At 68.6% G+C, this 18,392-nt stretch overlaps 7 protein-coding genes across 7 annotated transcripts; 3 read left to right on the top strand and 4 right to left on the bottom strand.

The window, feature by feature from the left end:
- Window positions 1–37: 37 nt before the first annotated feature.
- On the top strand, window positions 38–619 carry MICPUCDRAFT_52905 (uncharacterized protein; the record flags this gene model as incomplete). The annotated part of the gene is made up of 1 exon (XM_003063106.1): window positions 38–619. The coding sequence occupies one exon, from the start codon at window positions 38–40 to the stop codon at window positions 617–619; it is 582 nt and encodes a 193-aa protein (XP_003063152.1).
- Window positions 620–700: 81 nt separating this feature from the next.
- On the bottom strand, window positions 701–2,186 carry MICPUCDRAFT_48766 (uncharacterized protein; the record flags this gene model as incomplete). The annotated part of the gene is made up of 2 exons (XM_003062904.1): window positions 701–1,933; window positions 2,064–2,186. The coding sequence occupies 2 exons, from the start codon at window positions 2,184–2,186 to the stop codon at window positions 701–703; spliced, it is 1,356 nt and encodes a 451-aa protein (XP_003062950.1).
- A 158-nt stretch (window positions 2,187–2,344) lies between these two features.
- Window positions 2,345–4,730, bottom strand: HEML (glutamate-1-semialdehyde 2,1-aminomutase). The gene is made up of 3 exons (XM_003062903.1): window positions 4,508–4,730; window positions 3,675–4,007; window positions 2,345–3,488 (listed from the first exon to the last, which is right to left on the bottom strand). Exons 1-3 carry the CDS (start codon window positions 4,676–4,678, stop codon window positions 2,562–2,564), a joined length of 1,431 nt encoding a protein of 476 aa, XP_003062949.1. The 5' UTR covers window positions 4,679–4,730; the 3' UTR covers window positions 2,345–2,561.
- A 356-nt stretch (window positions 4,731–5,086) lies between these two features.
- MICPUCDRAFT_52902 (uncharacterized protein) lies at window positions 5,087–6,943 on the top strand (the record flags this gene model as incomplete). Its single annotated transcript, XM_003063105.1, has 3 exons — window positions 5,087–5,322; window positions 5,532–6,633; window positions 6,818–6,943. The coding sequence occupies 3 exons, from the start codon at window positions 5,087–5,089 to the stop codon at window positions 6,941–6,943; spliced, it is 1,464 nt and encodes a 487-aa protein (XP_003063151.1).
- A 244-nt stretch (window positions 6,944–7,187) lies between these two features.
- On the bottom strand, window positions 7,188–9,554 carry MICPUCDRAFT_48763 (heat shock transcription factor). The gene is made up of 2 exons (XM_003062902.1): window positions 9,414–9,554; window positions 7,188–9,060 (listed from the first exon to the last, which is right to left on the bottom strand). Exons 1-2 carry the CDS (start codon window positions 9,518–9,520, stop codon window positions 7,647–7,649), a joined length of 1,521 nt encoding a protein of 506 aa, XP_003062948.1. The 5' UTR covers window positions 9,521–9,554; the 3' UTR covers window positions 7,188–7,646.
- A 305-nt stretch (window positions 9,555–9,859) lies between these two features.
- On the top strand, window positions 9,860–11,260 carry MICPUCDRAFT_21810 (uncharacterized protein; the record flags this gene model as incomplete). Its single annotated transcript, XM_003063104.1, has 2 exons — window positions 9,860–10,784; window positions 10,962–11,260. 2 exons carry the CDS (start codon window positions 9,860–9,862, stop codon window positions 11,258–11,260), a joined length of 1,224 nt encoding a protein of 407 aa, XP_003063150.1.
- Window positions 11,261–11,353: 93 nt separating this feature from the next.
- PF6 (central pair protein) lies at window positions 11,354–18,239 on the bottom strand (the record flags this gene model as incomplete). Its single annotated transcript, XM_003062901.1, has 5 exons — window positions 11,354–13,887; window positions 14,051–15,536; window positions 15,680–17,777; window positions 17,908–18,053; window positions 18,186–18,239. 5 exons carry the CDS (start codon window positions 18,237–18,239, stop codon window positions 11,354–11,356), a joined length of 6,318 nt encoding a protein of 2,105 aa, XP_003062947.1.
- Window positions 18,240–18,392: the final 153 nt, after the last annotated feature.

Raw genomic sequence — 18,392 nt, 5'->3', positions numbered from 1 at the left:
GTTGATGAAATCGAGACGCTCTCCTCCAGCGGCGACGATGGACAGAATATCGTCCGCGCTCCTCGCGGCTTTCAGCTCGGAGTTCACCAGCCGGGGATTGAACGGCTTCCCCGGCGCCCGCCCGCCCGCTCCACGCCCTCCGCAACCGCCGCCGTCAGCATCATGCCCACCGCCCGCCGGACGATGCGCACCCAAGGCCGCGAACCCGCGCCACGACGCGACGAACGGCGACGCGCACCAGCGCGACAGAGACGGCGCGTCCGACGTCAAATCGCGCGTCGTCGTCGTCGACGCCGCCCTCGCCGTCGTCGTCGTCGCGAGCGCGCGCCTCGCGGCGGCGTCGTCGCGCGCGACGGTCGCGAGCGCCTCGACGCCATCGCCGCGGAGGTACCGAAGAAACGCCCGCGACGTCGTCGAGGCCGAACCCGCCGCCGCGGCGTGTCGACGCATCGCGCGCGCGCGTGCGTCTGACGACGCGCGCGATTCGTTCGATGCTGTGTGCATCGTCCAGAGTGCGAGGCCGTGTATTCTTTTGGCTCTCCTTCTTCGCGAGGACGGGCGTCAGTTTTTACTCGTCTACTCTTCCGACGCCGCCGTCGCTATCTATCGCGGCTACTAGGTCCTAATGATATCATGCTACGCGTCTCGGCGTCCGCGCGCGGCGTCGTCGTCGCGTCGTCGCCAGCCCACGGCACCCTCCTCACGCCGCCGCGACGACGTCCTCTCCCTCCCCCTCCCCCTTCGCCGCCGCCGCCGCCGCCGCCGCCGCCCCCCCGGGACGCCGCCGCGGCCGCGTCTTGACGTAACTCGACGTCCACGCCCCCCCGTCCTTCGCGTAGTAATCCATCGGGTACGGCGCGTTCGCCTCCCCGGGCGCGACGCCCTCGAGCTCCCACCACGGCGTCGCGAACCCGAGCGCGACTTCGCACTCGTACGGCGTCAGCACCGGCTTGGTGAAATCCTCGCCCCAGTCGATGCTCAGCCGCGGGCACGCGATCTGCACGAACGCGTCCGCGCCCTTCAGCAGCGCCATCTTCGCGGGGTTCATCTCGGAGATGAGAAACACGACGTACTTCAACCCTTTCGCCTTCAATCGCGCCTCCAGGTGCTCCAAGATCGCGGGGTTGCCCTGCCTCCCGAGCGTCCCCAACACGACGCCAAACGTCCTCGCGTGGTCCCTCGCGCGTTCCACCGCCGCGCGTCGGACGCGTCGCATCTCCGCGTGCGCGTACTCCTCCCTCGTCATCACCCTGTTGTACGGGTCGTACCTGAACGCGGGCACGGTCGGGTTCGCGATCATGATCGCCTCGAGGTGGAACCGCCCGTCCGCGACGAAGACGATGGCGTCGACGGCTTCCGCGTTCGCGAGCGTCGGCGCGGTGCATCCCAACGTCTCGCCCGGCGACAGCGGCTTGCACTGCGGCACGCACAGCGACGGGTACTCGCCCTCGAGCGCTTTCCGCGCGTCTCTGATCGCGCTCGCGAACTGGATCGTCCCCGCGAGCGCGATGTTCGCCGGCGGCGGGAAGTTGGCGCGGACGCAGTCGCTCAGGTGAGCGACGTCGAACGCGATGTCGACGAAGACGTAGAGGCAATCGATCGACGTCACGTCCACGGGCACCAGGCACGAGTGTCCGTAGTGCACGAGAAAGTCGCACCCCAGCGACGCCGCGGTGTGGTCGTCGACGCAGCACGCGCCGTAGGTGACGTCGCCGAGGACGACGACGTCCTCGATCGCGGGGACGAAGGTCTGGAAGATGTCCGCGAGCGTCGTCGCGTAGAGCAGGAGGCCCTCGGGGAACTGCAGCGCGACGGATCTCGCGCGCGCGCGGCGGAGCCTCCAGACCGTCTTCTCCACCTCGAAGCTGTAGTTGGCGGGGAGCACCGCGATGGCGGCTTTCAGCGCGGGGTCGTCGAGGATGTCCTGGGGGACCTGCACTTCGAGCCGCGGACGGGAGAGGAGGAGGGGCGGTCAGGGCGGCGAAGGAAGGAAGGGCAGGGCACCCGTCGTCATCGTTGATGAAACGCGGCGCGGCGGGCGGCGGCGCGGACGACGACGGGACGGGGACGGACGCGCGACGCGCCTGGTTCCGGACGAAGCGCTTCGGCGGCGGCGCGCGGGGTTTTTCGCCGCTCGGCTCGAGCGACGCGCTCGCGGCGGCGCCCGGAGGGGCGGCGGTCGACATCCCGCGCGCGGTGCGTGAGCGTCTGATGAAGAATCGTCGATGAGTCGGCGCGCGACAGGAGGAGAGAGCTCATCACTGTCTGGTGGTTTTCTCGGCCTCTCGACCTCGGCGTCGCGAGACGCCGAGGAGGGCGCGCGCGTCGGGACGGACGAGATGTGGATGAAAAAAAGCATCAATCCATCGATGTCCTCGCCGTTTCGTTGACATCGCGACTCCGTCCGACGGCGGTCGCCGAACGAAGGGGTGGGTAAGGTTAAGGGTATGTACTCGTCGCTCGTCCTCCTCTCGCCGCGCGCGGCGCGTCCTCCTCAAGTCTCGCTCGTCTCTCGTCGTCGTCTCATCACACGCAAATTATTAATCGCTCGTTGTTCATGTTTAGATGCGCGCGAACACCTTCTTCGCCGCCTCGATCGTGAAGTCGATGTCCTCCTCCGTGTGCTTGAGCCCGGTGAACCCAGCCTCGTACTGCGACGGCGCGAGGTAGACGCCCTCCTCGAGCATCCCCCGGTGCCACCTCGCGAACTTGTCCGTGTCCGAGTTGGTGGCGTCGGCGAAGTTCTTCACCGGCCCGGCGCAGAAAAAGAGGCCAAACATCCCGCGGATGTTCCCGCCGCACACCTCGTGCCCGGCCGCCTTGCCCGCCTCGAGGATGCCGTTGATGAGCTTCGTCGTCATCTTGTCCATGTACTCGTACGCGCCGTCCTCGCCGAGAATCTCGAGCGTCTCGATGCCGGCGACCATCGCGAGCGGGTTACCCGACAGCGTGCCCGCCTGATACATCGGCCCCGCGGGGGCGACCACCTCCATGATCTCCCTCTTGCCGCCGTACGCGCCGACGGGCATGCCGCCGCCGATGACCTTGCCCATCGTCGTGAGGTCCGGGGTCACGCCCCAGTACTCCTGCGCGCACCCCTTGGAGATCCTGAACCCGGTCATGACCTCGTCGAAGCACAGCAACGCGCCGTTCGCCGTCGTGACTTCGCGGAGGCCCTCGAGAAAAGACTTATCCGGGACGATGAACCCGGAGTTACCCACGACGGGCTCGAGGATCACGCCCGCGATCTCACCCTTATTCTCCTCGAAGATCTTCTTCACCGCGTCGAGGTCGTTGTACGGCGCGCACAACGTCGTGTTCGTCGCCGCCTTCGGGACGCCGGGGGAATCCGGAAGCCCGAGGGTCGCGACGCCGGAGCCAGCTTGCACGAGGAACGGGTCCGCGTGGCCGTGGTAGCACCCCTCGAACTTGATGATCTTGTCGCGTCCGGTGTGCGCGCGCATGACGCGAAGCACGGAGAGGCACGCCTAAGGGCCGTTCCATACAAAGCGATGTCGGGGTGGAGTTGAAAGGCGTCAGAAGCGGAGTTGAAAGGCGTCGATGGCGGGGATTGAAAGCGAGGGGTGGGCGGAGAGACACGCCGGGCAAAGTCCTTAAGGATCGGCGTTCACCACGCGAACGGGGTCGTATGGGGACCAGTGTATAGAACGCGCCTCGGTGCCCGAGTTGCAGAATCGAACCATCTCGACGGACGGGACGCGGTCGATCACCATCTGCCCGAGAACGTTCTCGAGCTCGCACGGCGCGCCGAAGGAGGTGCCCTTGTCGATCTGCGCCTTGAGCTTGGCGTTGACGCGCTCGTTGGCGTGGCCGCAGATGGCGGGACCCCAGGACCCGACGTAATCGACGTACTTGTTGCCGTCGACGTCGAACGCGTAGGCGTCCTTGACGGACTCGAAGACGATCGGGCCGCCGCCGACGGACTTGAACGCGCGGACGGGGGAGTTGACGCCGCCGGGGAGGATGTCCTGCGCAGCCTTGAAGATCTGCGAGAGGGAGGAGGAGGAGGAGGAGGAGGAGGGGGGGGGGGGGAGGGCCTGAGTCGACCAGCGAGACGAGATTTTTTCAGGGTTCTGCTGGTCGGGGTTGGTTGGTTGTCGCGGGGGCGCGGCGGAACGTCGCGGGGGGGGGCCTGCAGATCGGCCGCGTCGTCCGCGCGCGCGTCGCGCGAACCGAGCGCGCGTCGCGCGAACCGAGCGCGCGGCGCCGGATCGACGCGCGGACGCGCGCGCGGACGACGCGCGCGCGTCGACGCGGATCGCAGACCCCGCGGCGACGGCGCGAGGCGCGCGCGCTGGACCCGTCGCGCGACGGGTGCCCATGGATAAACCGACGTCGTGTGTGTATCTCGCGAGAAACAATCGCGTCGTCCGCGACGCGCGTCGTATCCCGCGCGTCGCGGACGACGCGACGTCGCGCGACGACGCGCGATCGCGAGAGCGCGCCGACGACCGCGCGAACGAGAGGAAGGCGCGTCATCACGCACCGCGTCGGACTTGGTCGTGTTGAGCGTGGACGTCTTCTCCTTGACCGCCTCGGCGCGGATGGATTTGCGCACGGCGCGAGCGCCGGAGCGCTTCGCGGAGGCTCGGCGAATGGAAGCCGTCGCGCGCGCGTGCGCGGGCGCGACCGTGAAGGACGCGGTCATGGCGGACATGGTCGTGTGGTTAACGAATTCGAGACTCGAGTCGGGGACTCGCCGTCGTGCGCTGCGATGTGCGCGCGATTGCGGAGCGTCCGCGCGCGCGTTCGCCCGGCATCGTCTCCGCGAGCTTTTCCGAAAGGGAAATCGAAGATCTCTGAAACGCGCGACGCGATTGGTCGAGCGCTGGCGGACGCGTATTTTCGATGACGTCCTGACTGAGCGTCCATACAGATCTCGCGCGACGTCGTACTCCGTACGAGCAGAGCCGCCCCGCGCGACGCCTCGCGCGGACCGTTCGAAAAACACCGCAAGCGACGCCGCTTCGGCGCTTTTTTCCACGACCAGCGCGACAGCGTCAGATCGCGACGCGCGCCTCGCCATCGATCGCGCCGTGCCCGCGGCCGACCGCCACCTCGCGCGATGCCGACGACGACGCGGGCGACGCGACGAAAAGCGCAGGGGCTCCCCCCGAGCCCGCGATCGTACGCGCACAGAACCGGGGGCGACGACGATCACGACGGCGCGACCGCCGAGCGTAAGACGTCGTCGTCGGACTGGAGCGGCAGCGCGCGCGACGCGAGCGCGTTCGCGAAGCTCCTCCGCGCGCTGGGCGCGATCATGATCATGGTCTTGTCGCCGATCGCGTCCGTGTTAGTGTGCGTGCCTCCCTCCGCCCGCGATCGGTCGCGGCGGTCGATCATCCTCCGTCCGCTCGCTGACGCGTCCCACACTGGTCCCCATACGACCCCGTTCGCGTGGTGAACGCCATTCCTTAAGGACTTTCTCTTCCCGGCGTCCCACGCCTTCCGTCTCCCCTCACCCCACCGCGCCGCGCGTCCCTCCTCTCTCTTCTCTCTCTCTCCAGCGTGCACTCGTTCCAAAACACGGACGGGTCGCTCGCCGCGCTCGTCGACGGCTTCCGCGAGAAGGGCGCGTTCGATTACGTACGCGACGCGTGGCCGTCCACGTCGCCGCGCGCGTGGAAGTTCCTCGGCGCGTACGCGCTGTTCGAGGCGCTTCTGCAGGTGTACCTCCCCGGGAAGCGGTTCGAGGCGATGACAACCGCGAACGGGAACGTCCCGGTGTACAAGGCGAACGGCGTGCAGTCGTTGCTCGTCACGATCGGGACGTTTTTCGCGTTGTGGAAACTCGAGGTGACGACGCCGTCGGAGGTGTACGCGTTGTTTCCCGAGATGGTCGCCGGCATGGTCTGGGTCTCCGTCCTGTTCTGCGTGTTTCTGCTCATCAAAGGGCACGTCGCGCCGACGGACGACGACAGCGGCAGCAGCGGCAACGTGATCGACGACTTTTGGTGGGGCATGGAGCTGTACCCTTTCCTAGGCCCGCTCAACCTGAAGCAGTTCACCAACTGCCGGTTCGGGATGATGGCGTGGGCGGTGCTGCCCATCATCTTCGCGTGTCACCAGTACGAACGCGACGGGTACGTCGCGGACTCCGTCACCGTGTGCGTCGCGCTCATGTCCGCGTATAACTTCAAGTTTTTCCTCTGGGAGACGGGGTACTTCAACTCGATGGACATTCAGCACGACCGCGCCGGGTATTACATCTGTTGGGGGTGCCTCGTCTGGGTCCCGGTCGTGTACGCGTCCCCGGCGCTGTACATCACGTCCGTGACGCCGGGGCGGACGCTGGGTACGCCGCTCGCGGTGACCATCTTACTCCTCGGGTTGCTCTCGATCTGGGTCAACTACGACAGCGACCGACAGCGTCAGGCGTTTCGCGCGTGCGGCGGGCGGGTGAAGATTTGGGGACGAAAGCCGACGATCGTGCGCGCGGAGTACGTCGTCGCGAAGGACGGCGAGCGCGTGACGAAGAAATCCATCCTCCTCGCGTCCGGGTGGTGGGGGCTCGCGAGGCACTTTCACTACCTCCCGGAGATCACCGCGAGCTTCTTGTGGACCGCGCCCGCGCTGTTCGACGTCGCGCCGCCGTATCTGTACGTCGCGGTGCGTTCTATACACTGGTTCCCATACGACCCCGTTCGCGAGGTGGACGCCGATCCTTAAGGACTTTTGCCGTCGTCTCTCTCCGCCCACCCCTCCCTTTCAATCCCCCCCATCGATGCCTTTCAACTCCAACTGACGCCTTTCAACCGCACCCCGACATTCGCTCGTATGGAACGACCCTAAGTTTCTCACCGCGTTGCTCATCGATCGATCGATCCGCGACGACATCCGGTGCCGGCGGAAGTACGGCCAGTACTGGGCGAAGTACTGCGAGCTCGTGCCGTACAGGATCATCCCGGGGGTGTTTTAATTAAGAGGAAGAGGAGAGGAGGGGGATGGGTGTTTGGATGTTGTTTTACGAGGAGGAGGGGGATGGGTCTTTGGATGTTGTTTTTCGAGGAGGCGGTGACTACCACACGACTGAGAGTGGCGCGAAGCTGGGCGAAAAGAACCCAGTCGGCGGGCTACGTAACCTACGCGGGTGTGCGTTTCGTTCGACGCGTCGTTCGGGTGCTGCGCGCGCGCGAACGGCCGCGGGCGGGCGTCGCTTCTTCGACTCGCGTCGCTCGCGTTTTTTATTTCAAAACGATAAGCAGAAAGGTGACGGCTACTCGCTATGCTCATCTCGCCGTTTCGTTTCGAATCGCGACGACGCGCGTCTTTTTCGTCTATCGGTGCTACTCGTCAACGGTCGCAGCACGGCGACGGTAATCGTTCAGTGTGTGTGTCGTTCATCAGTCAATCCGTTCGTCATCGTTTTCGGTTCGGTCGTCGACGCGCGCTCGCGGGGAGGCGATATATAGACTCGTCGTCCAGCCCCGGAGCCTCGTCGGCGAGCTCGGTGTGGTGTCGTCCGTCCTTCCATGAGGCGCACTGTACAGCTTCTTGATCGTCGTGGACGTGTCGCCCTCGAGGGCTACTAAGTGTGTTGATTGGCGTTTCGTTTGCTTTTTTTTTTCTGGAACCATCCTTCTCTCGTCGTCCGAGCGAGCGTCCCTCCGTCCGTCCGACTGTCACTTGATGACGTCTGACAGCGCGTCCACGCGCCGCGTGAACTCGTCCGACCCGCCGCTCCCGACGCCGATGTTCATGTCGCGAACCATCTCGCCGATGTCCGCGCTGTCCATGTGGTCCAAGAACCCCAACGACAGCTGCTTCTCCAGGCTCGGTCCCCGGTTGAGAATGTTCGCGACGAACGCGTCCGGCTGCGGATGTGGGTCCCGTTGTCGTTCCCCCCGACGCGCCGCCGCCTGATCCGCCGCGTCGGCGTCGTCGACGGCGGTCTCCCCCGGGCTGTTCCCGCCGCTCCCGCCCGACGCCGCCGCCGCGAGCGCGAGGTCGACGTCGCTCATCGACGTGATCAACGGCGACTGTCTGACGCGCTGCCCGCCGACGTGCACGCGAGGGGGCGACGCGGGGGTGAGGTCGACTCCGTCCACGAGCGCGTCGTCGTCGTCGCCGCCGCCGAGCATGTCGAGCCACGCGCCTTCGTTCTCCGGGAGCTGAATCGCCGCGTGAGGGTTCGGGGATAAGGGGCCGTACGCCTGCGCGGTCATCAGCGCGTCGTCGATCTCGTCGATCTCGTCCTGGACTTCCTGGATGGCGCTTCTCGTGGCGTCGACGCCCGCGCCCGCGACGCCGCCGCCGCCGCCGCCGCCTGATCCGCCGCCGCCGCCGCCCGACGACGACGACGGCAAAAACATCTGCCGGCGCTTCCTCGCCGCCTTCCGCGGCCCCAACGACCCGCCGAAGCGCGCGATCATCTCGTCCGCGTTCCCAAACGACCCGGCGAGCCCGTTCGCGCCGCCGCCCTGCTGCTGCACCGCCTCGACGAACGACATCATCTGCGACTGGAACTGCTCCGTCGCCTGCAGACGCGCGCTCAGTCGTCGCACCTCCTCCGTGGTGTTATTTTGCACGTCGCGAAGACGCATGACTTCCTTCAGAAGCAAAAGGCGGTCGCGCTTGAGCTGCTCCACCTCGCTCGTGATCCCGCCGTACGCGCCGATCTCGAGCGACTGCGCGCCGTGGTCGGGCGTGCCCTCCATCAAGTTCTTCTTCTTGGCGCCGCCGCCGCCGCGCGCGTTCGCCGCCGACGCCGACCCCGCCGCCGCTTTCCCACCTCCTCCCTTAGCGTCTCCTCCCTTTTTGTTTCTCGGCGCGTCGTGCCTCCGAAGCGACGTCAAGAGCTCCGGCTTCCCTTGCTCGAACCCCTCCACGCCAAACTCGAACCGGTCGCTGTGGCATTTCCTGAACCCGTAGTTGTTCAGCTGCCTCACGAACGACGCGAAGTTGCTGTGCTTGAACGTGTTCGGAAGATGCTCCGTCTCGAGGAGGTCCGGCTGCCAGACCGTGAACGTCCGCCCGTTCGCGCTCCACGAGATGATGTGGTCGCTCGACGCGTCGGAGACGAGGTTCCACGTCTTCCTGCGAGCGCGGGCGGGACGCCCAGAGGGGAGGGTCGCGTGAGATGAGATGAGATGGGGGGGGGTCGGGGGCGGGGGCGAGATCGCGACGAGTCCTCTTCTTTTTTTTTCCCGCGGCGTCCGGTCCGCCGCGGCGGGTCTCGCGGCCGCGGGGGCGAGCCCGCGCGCGCGCGCGCGCGCGGCGCGCGACGTCGCGGCGCGGACGCGACGCGAAACGCGCGGCCGTCGCGCTCGCGTCGTCGTCCGCGTCGCCCCGTCGTCGCGAGGCGAGGCTCGCGCGGGAGGAGCCGCCAGGTGGCGAATAGAAACAAGATCTCGCGGCGGAGGGACGGGAGGGTCGCGCGGGTCGCGCACCACAAGAACGGCGAGACGTTCACCGTCGCGAACGGCGTCGTCGCGCCGGTCGCGCTCCCGGGCTGCGCGCTGAAGCCTTTAGAACCGGCCGCGGTCGCGGCCGACATGGTTCTCGTGGGAGCGTCCAGGGAAGGGCGCGCGCGCGTGTGTGTGCGGCGGGAGCGCACGCGGCGCGAGAACGTCATCGAATGATGACGACGCGTCGTCCAGTCGGCGGCGCTGACTGGTCAAGAGAAGAGGTCGACCTCTCAAAAAGCGCGCGGCGCGAGCGCGGATCGCGCGCGCACTCGCGGAGGCGCCGAGGCGCGAGCGCGGATCGCGCGCGCACTCGCGGAGGCGCCGAGGCGCGCGCGCGCGGGTCCGACGGGATGGACCCGCCGGACCCGAACCCCTCGTGGACGCGCGCGCCGTGGGCGGGGGTGCCGCAGCCGGGCTCGCGCGACGCCATGCCGCCGCCGCCGCCGCGCGCGTCTCGTCGTCATCGTGATGGGTTCGGCGTCGACGACGCGCGCGGCGGGCGGCGCGCGAGCGACGAAAATCCGACGCCGATCGGCGCGGAGTCGACGCTCATGCCGCCGCCGCCGCCGCCGCCGCGGTCGCACTGCGACCCCGTGGGATGGCGCGAGTGCTTCGACGAGTGCCACGACGTCCGAGTGCGCGGCACGAACGACGTCTTCCGCGTGTACGTCTCGCGTCCGACGACGCGCGACGAGGGGGATTCATCAGATTCGACGTTACCAAACGACGACGACGACGACGACGACGCGACCGTCCCCGTGCTCTTCTGCCTGCACGGGTGCCCGTACACCGCGTTGTCGTTCGCGCGGTTCGCGCAGGAGATGAAACGTCGGACGTCGAAGAGGGCGAGGTGCGTCGTCGTCGCGATGGACCTTCGAGGGCACGGCGCGACGAAGACCGAGGACGAGCGCTGCGAGAACGACGCCGACGCCGACGGCGCCCCGGGCGCCGCCGGCGTCGACTTCTCCGCCGAGCGTCTCGTCGCGGACGTCGTCGCGGTGACGACGCAGCTGTACGGCGGCACCGGGAGAAAGGTCGTGCTCCTCGGGCACAGCATGGGCGGCGCGATCGCGACGCGCGCGGCGGCGGCGATGATGACGAAGGCGAGAGAAGACGACGCCGCGAGAGAAGACGCCGCGAACCCGCGCGCGCGCGTCGTCCGCGTCGCCGGCCTCGTCGTCGTCGACGTCGTGGAGGGCACCGCGGTCGAGTCGTTCAATCGCGCGGAGGTCGCGATGGCGGCGCGCCCGCGTCGGTTCGCGTGCGCGCGGACGGCGATCGAGTGGGCGGTCCGAGCGGGCGGGGTCACGAAGAACGTTCACAGCGCGGCGGCGTCGTTCCCGTCGCAGGTGCGTTCTATCTCACACTGGTCCCCATACGACCCCGTCGGCTTGGTGAACGCCGTTCCTTAAGGACTTTTGCCGTCGTCTCTCTCCGCCCAGGGTCCCTCGCTTTCAATCCCCGCCCTCGGCGCCTTTCAACTCCGTCTGACGCCTTTCAACTCAACCCCGACGTCGCAGCTGCGCGAAGCCTCCGACGAAGCCTCGGGATCTCATCTGCGGTGGCGCACGGACGTCGCGAAGACGCGGCCGCACTGGGACGGGTGGTACGCCGGCCTCTCCAAGCTCTTCGTGGAGGTGAAGACGCCGAAACTCCTGCTGCTCGCGGGCACCGACCGACTCGACGTGGACTTGACCGTGGCGCAGATGCAGGGGAAGTTTCAGATGGTCGTGTTCCCAAACGCGTCGCACGCGACGCACGAGGACGAGCCGGGGGCGACGAGCGTCGGCGTCGCGGGCTTCATCGAGCGATACGTTTGTCGCGGATAGATACGTAGTATGATAGTGATGTAATGTAGTATCTTAAATATCATGACACGGCGGGCGGGCGTCGAAGGCTGCGAGAAAATAAAATCTCTTCTCTCATCGCCTCGACGCGATGAGCTCGCGGTCGCGCATCTCCTCCAGCGTCGCGCGCTCGTCGAGCTCCGGTCGCGTCCGCGACCGCAGGCTCGGCGGGACCCCCGGTGTTCTCACGCCGCCCGCTCCGCCGCCGAGGCTGTTCGAACCACCCTCGAACGGATCCTGCTCCATCGCCGCGTCGTCGTCGTATCGGTCGTCGCCGTATCCGTCGTCGCGAGATATCCTCTCGTACGCCGCCGCCGCGTGCGCGTGCGCGTCGGCTCGCGTCGCGAGCACCTTGGCGCTGAGCGTCAGCGTGAAAATTTGCTTCTCCGTCGTGATCACCACCTCCCCGACGTGCTCTCCGGGCTCCGTCGCGTGGCAGTAAATCTTCAGCTTCCGCGCCAGCCCGGGGTTCACGAACCCCGGCTTGTACTCGACGTAAAACGGCGACGACGGATCCGGCTGCCGCAGGTGGAACCGCCCGAGGTCGAACGAGACGTTGAGGAGCTCCGCGGTTCTCGCCACAGCGTTGCCGCTCGTCACGCCGCCGAAGTGCACGTGCGCGGGGGACAGCTCAAACTGCGGCGCGAACCGCCCTCTGGTGTTGGTGTCCAGCGAGATGGCCGCGGACCGAAGCGGCCGCTTCACCGGGCCCTCGATCTCGTCGTGTCGAAGGTTATACCCGGAGCGCGCGACGCTCTTGTAGTACTGCTCCGGCGCGAGTTGCGGCCTCACTCTTCCCATGAAGTCCGTGCGCGCGTGCTCGCGCGACCCGTTGTTCGTCTTGACCTCGATCGCGTTCACGCTCTGATACACGTCCGCGCCCTCCCACTTCGTCGCGTGCCCCGACGGCATCCACGCGCGGTCTCTTCCATCCGGCACCGCGCCCGAGGAGACGACGTCGCGCAGCGACGCCGCCCACACCGCGCCCGGATCGCCGTGCGACGGCCCGCTGTAGCCGTCCGACGCGAGCGCGGCGTCTTGCCGCGCGCGCGCGCGCGACTGCGCGGTGCTCGCCACCATCGGCGCCGGCGGTCGAAGGTCGCCGCCGCGCGCGGCGAGCTCCGCCGTCGCGCTGCGCCGCGGCGCGGGCGCGCGCGGGCTCGCGTCCGGCTCGTGACGCGCCGCGGTGACGCCGACGGGGAGGTCGAATTTGCCTTTCACCTTCTTCGGCAGCGCGACGACGGGCGGCTGCGTCTTGAGCAGCTCCAGCGTGCGCGTCCCCTCCTCGCTCGCGAAAAAGTTGCACGGCGGGAACATCGGCCGCGGCGTCGGCTCGAAGACGCGATCCGTCCGCGCCACCTTGCGGTTCAACACCTTCGCCGCCTCCGCCTGCGCAGCCTCCCACTCCGCCTGCTCCTTCGCCTCCGCGAGTTGGCGTTCACGCGCGATGCGCTTCTCGTACGCCTCCTCCTTCTCCACGCGCGCCTTGACGATCTGGTCCGCGAGGTTTTCCATCGCGAGCGTGATGACGCCGTCGCGGAGGCTTCGTTCGGTGAGCTCGTACGACTCCGGGAGAATCTTCGCGCCCTCGATATTCGCCTTGGCGTGCTGAAGAAGCGAGCGGTCCAACAGCGCCGCCGCGGTGGCGCCGTTGTCGGGGTACTCGATCACCTGCTTGAAGACGAACGCCGCCGCGTCCGCGGGCGGCGGCGGCATCGTCGGCGCGATTGCGGTGATTCGCGGAATCTCCATCCTCTTCGGCGGCGCGGGGAACTGCGGCTTGGACGGAAGGCGAAGCGACGGGATCGTCGGCCCCGCGCTCGCGGGTCGGGACGGCTTCGCGGGCGCGACGGGCACCGGCTCCACGCGATCGCCCGGCATCTGCGGAAGACGAAGCGGCGTGAGGTACGTGTGCGACAGCACCCCGGGCTCCGTCCCGGCGACTTTCGCCTTGGTCACCGTGCACGACGCGTCCGCCGACCGCGAGCGCGCGTACTGCGCGAACGCGCGCTCGGAGAGCACCTCGAAGAAGCACTCCTGGTCGGGGTAGACCACGAAGAGACGCGGCGCGACGTCCGGGGCTTTGATCGAGATGGAGCTCTCGCGCACCATGCGCCTCGCGGCGATCCTCGCCGCGCGATGCGCCGCCGTGCTGGACAAAAAGCCCCCAGCCTGGCCGCCCCTGGCGACGATCTCTCGCGTCCGCGCCTCCATCGCTTCCTCTTCCTCGACCATTCTGCGTTTGATCTCAATCTTTTTCTTCTTCTTTTGCATCTTCAACTCCGCCTTCTCCCACGGCGTGAGACCGGCGTACTCGTCCACCTCCTCGGGCGGCTCCGACTTGGGCGCCGGCGAAGTGATCTCTTTTTCCGAATCCGGCTCCGGCTCGGATTTCGGCTCGGATTTCGGCGACTTCTCCTTGAACGCGATCGACTCCTTGTACGACGTCATCCAACTCGGGTCTTCCTGCGGGGGAATGAACGCGCCGAGCGTGCCGTCGTTCTTCACCTTGAACCCCCCCGTCGGGTCCCCGCTCGCGTCCCCGAACAGCATCGACGAACGCTCGATGTTGAACAAAAACACCCCGCGAACGTCCCCGCGCAACGCGTCTGATGTCGGGGTGGAGTTCAAAGGCGTCAGTTGGCGTTCAAAGGCGTCGAGGGTGGGGATTGAAAGCGAGGGATGAGCGGAGAGAAACGCCGGGAAAAGTCCTTAAGGATCGGCCTTCACCACGCCAACACGGTCGTATGGGAACCAGTGTATAGAACGCACCTCTCGCCGCCGCCTCCGGCGTCTCCAACCACGCCGGCGCGTAGGCAATCTGCCCGGACACCTCCGTCGCGAGGACGCTGCCGTCGGCGAGCGTCAGGACGACGACGCCGTCGACGTCCGCGGTCGCGATCGCGGACGCGAGGTCGACGACGACGTCGCCGTCGACGCCGACGCTTCGCGTCTGCTGCACCGCGGCGAACCCCTCCTTTTCAATTCTCCACGCGCATCCTTCGCTCGGCGCGCACACCGCGCGCGTGCCGTCCGCGTGGTACACGAGCGTGCTCTTCGTCTCGTGTTCGACGATCATCACGAGGTCGCTGCGCGTCGTCACCTTCGCCATGCTGTCCGGATCGATCTGCGTGGACGAGCCGATGTCGTCGACCCAGGTCGGGTCCGGGACGACGACGTACGGCGTCGGATCAAACGGCTCCGCCGGCTCCGCTTCTTCCGCTTCTTCGCCCTCCTCGGGCGGCGGCTTCTCCTTCTCCACCGGGTTGCCGTCCTCGTCGAGCTCGGGCTCGGGAGGCGACGGCGTGAAGAGGTACGGGTCCGCCTGCGCCCACCGCGTGCCGTTGTTGTTCGTCCCGATCCACTCGTTCGAGCCCGCGGCGCGCCTCGAGACGTCGCCGTCGCGGTGCAACACCTCCACGGAGCCGTCGGAGAGATACCGCGCCACCGCGCCAACGGGGAGCACCGCGCGCGACGTCTCCGTCACGCGAGACGCGCGCGTCGCGCGGTCCACGGTCGCGTCGGGCGCGGTCCCCGCGGCGGTCGCGCCCGCGGGCGCGACCATCTTCTGGAGCACCGCGCGTTCCGTCGTCACGCCGACGCACAGCCCGCTCGCGGCGGAGTACTGCACTTGCACCGGGCGCGGCGGCGGCGGGGGCGGCGGCGTCGGCTCCGGCGCGGGGATCGGGTTACCGTCCTCGTCCAGCTCCGGCGCTTCCGGTGCTTCCGGCGCTTCCGGCTCCGGCGGCGGGATCGGGTTGCCGTCCTCGTCGAGCTCCGGCTCCGGCGGCGGCGGCGGCGGGTCATCCGCGACGCGACGCACGACGACGCACGCGCCCGTCTCGTCGGCGAGCGTCACCTCGAGCGCGTCGCCTCGCAGGCCCAACGTGACGCCCCCCGCGACGACCGTGGGCGCGCCGGAGGCGTCGAACGACACGATCGCGCCGCATCTGGGGTACTGCCGTCGCTCGCCGATTGGCGGCGCGCGCGTGGACTCCTCCGTGGAGTACGCTACGGTCGGGAGGAGATCCGGGACGAGGTCCCACTCGACGGAATCCTTCGCGTGATTCGCCGAAATCGCGGAGAACTCCGACGTGAGCTCCGACGCGAGGTCCGACGCCTTGGACAGCTCCGCGTCGGTCACGACGCCATCCGCGGCGCGCTCGACGTCGTCGTCGCTCTCCTCCGTGATCTTCGCGGGCTTGCCCCAGTTTTCCTCGTCGAAGTCCTCCCCCGCCTCCTCCGCGACGCGCCTCGCCTGCGTGGGTGAAGCGATCGGTCAGTCGAACGTCTTACCGGTCAAACGTTGAAAGGGAAGCGCGGGTGAAGAGTGACGACGGGAAAAGTCCTCAAGGAACGGCGTGCACCACGCGAACGCGGTCGTATGGGAAGCAGTCTCACCTCCTCCATCTCCGCCTTGGCGATCGCCGCCGCAGCCTCCGCCTCCTCCCTCGCCTTGTCCTCCGCCGCCTTCTTCGCGGTCGCCGCCTCGAAGTACCGCGCGTGGTACTCCGCGAACGTGAACGCCCTCGGCGCGTCGCCGTCCCAGTACCCCTCCACGGGGTCCTCTTCCCTCGGCGCGTGCAACGTCACGAGTAACGCGTCCTCGGGCGCGAAGTAGTTGAGCTGCGTCCCCTTCAGGTCGAGCCTCGCGGCGTGGTACAGCGCCGCGTACGCCTCGCGCGTGAGCGGCTCCCAGTGCCGCCGGCGCTTGAGCTCCTTCCCGTGGTCCTCCTTGTACCCTCGCGGCAGCGCGTCCGCCGCGAAGGTGAGCATCTCGTGACGCTCGATCGTCGCGAGCGGCGTGTCCGGCGACGGCAGGCACGCCGCCATGCGCGTCTTGCGCACCTCGCGCTCGTCCGCGGTCATCTCCGGCTTCGGTGGCATCAGGTATCGGTCCACGCCCGGCGCGATCGAGCACGAAAACTCCGACGCGCGCTCCTCGACGTCGTCCGGGTCCAACACGCACACCGACGCGAGCGGCGCGCTCGATTCGTCGCCGCGGAAAACCGTGCTCGCGAGCGTCCCGGGGCCGAACGTCGACTTGAGCGTCGTCGCGCGGTCGCCGGACTGGAGCAGCGTGACGTGGTCGGCGGACGCGCCGCCGCGGCCGGTGGTGCGGCCCCAGACGACGGCGCCGCCGCCGCCGCCCGTCGCGCCCGAGAGCATCTCGCCGCCGACGCCGACGCCGCCGAGCTCTGGGATCGCGTCGAGCTTGACCGTCGCCATCGCCTCCGCGATCGCAGCCTTCGCGGCGGCGGCGGCGGCGACGTCCGCGGCGAGCGCGACGTCCGCGGGGTCGCACGATGACGCGCAGACCTGGCCGATCATCGCGTCGAGCACCGTCGCGCACGTGGCGCGTTCGCGCGGCACGCCCGCGAGCAGCTGGCGGTACGTCCGCAGGTCGACGTCGTCGTCTTCGAAATGATCATCATCCGCGCTCGCCGCGCGGCGCGAAACCTTCGGGACGTCCTCGAGCGTGCACCGCGCGCGCCACTTGGCGTACAGCGCGTTCGCGAGCGCGGTGTACGTGAGACACTCCGCGACTCTCGTCGCGAGCGTCGTAGCGTCTGGGGTGGGCGCGTCGCGGTCGAAATCGGCTTGCACCGCCGCGATCGATCGACACGGCGCGTGGAACTCCATCGCGATCTCCGCGTCTCTCTGCGCGTTCATCAGCGCCTCGGTCAGCGGCGGGTACGGGTCGTCCACCTCGGGCGGCTCGGGCTCGCCCTCTTCCTCCGCGGGCGGCGGTTTCGACGCCTCCTCCGCGGAAGCCCCGGCGGGGTCTTCGCCCTCCGCGCCCTCCGCCGTCGTCTCCTCGCCATCCTCGCTCGCGGGCGGCGCCGTCGTCGCGGCGCTGTCCTCCGGCTCCGGCGGCGTCGGCGGCGGCAGCCGCGCGCGCGCGACGTTGATCACGCTCCGCAGTCTCAGCCCTCCGCCGACGACGTCCGAGAGGCCGGAGATGACCTCGGAGATCTCTCCGCCGGACGCGGACCCGGACCAGTCGGGCGCCAACGCGTACGCGCGCGTCATCGCCGCGGGCGCGGTCATCAGACGCTCTTTGCGCGCGAGCTCCTTCATCGCCGCCTTGAGCGCCTTCTCCGCGTTGCCCAGGGCTTCGTCCGCCTCTTTGACCGGGTCGCTGGTCGCCGTCGGCGGCGGCGCGTCGACGGCGTCCTCCGCCGCGGCGATCGATTCTTTCCTCCTCGCCGCGACGTCCTCCTCCGCGGCTTTGACCGCCTCCCTCGCCTCGTCCTTCGCCGCGCGCCTGAGCGCGACGAGCTCCGCCTTGTGCGTCGCGGCGTCGTTCTCCGCGTTCGCGTCGAACAGCGCCGCGCGCAGGTTGAACGGCACGGCCCACTCGCCCTTGTCTGGATCTTCCGAGGCGTCGTGCGCCTCCTTCGCTTCGGATATGGCGACGTGCACGACGTTGAGCGGCGAGCCCTCCTCCGCGCCGCCCGCCGCGGAGACGAGCTCGTCGTAGGATACGGTTCCGTAGCTGCGCGGCGCGCGGTGGGGGGGGGACGCGGAGAAGATGGGGGAAGGGGGTGAGCGGGCGACGCGGGAGGCGAGCCTCGGTCGGGGAGAATTCATTCGCGAGGATTAATTCAATCGCTCGGACGACGCACCTCATGATCGGCCGTCCGTCGCCGTGCTCGACGGGCTCCAGCGCGAGGAGCGCGGTCTTCACCGCCTCCGCGTCGACGCCCTCGCTGCCGGCCTCCATCACGAACGCGATGGCGCGCCATTCCAGGTCGAATTCCGGGGGTGGGGACTGCGGGGACGGGGGACGGACGGCGCGCGGTCAGCGGGGATCCGGAATCGATCGATGCCAAAAGTGGCCGGCGCCGCGGGGCGAAGGAGGGGGGGGGAGGCGAGCGCGGCGCGCGACGGCGGGGGGACGCACCACCGGAGTCCCCTCCTCGGGGGCGTCGCCCTCGGCCTCGGGAGGGTCCGCCATCGTCGTCCGCGCGCGTCGCCGACGCTGCGCCGGCGTCGATGTGGCGCGCGCGACGACGACCCGCCGGGTCGTTTCGCCAACGGAAGGGTGAGACGCGCCGCGCCGAGGGAGCTACACCTGACTGTCGACTAAAGGCGCGTTATAAGTTTTTCA

The sequence above is a fragment of the Micromonas pusilla genome, assembly GCF_000151265.4.
Source record: "Micromonas pusilla CCMP1545 genomic scaffold MICPUCscaffold_13, whole genome shotgun sequence".
In the NCBI taxonomy this organism is placed as follows: domain Eukaryota; kingdom Viridiplantae; phylum Chlorophyta; class Mamiellophyceae; order Mamiellales; family Mamiellaceae; genus Micromonas; species Micromonas pusilla.
This window is presented reverse-complemented; position numbering and strand designations above follow the sequence as displayed.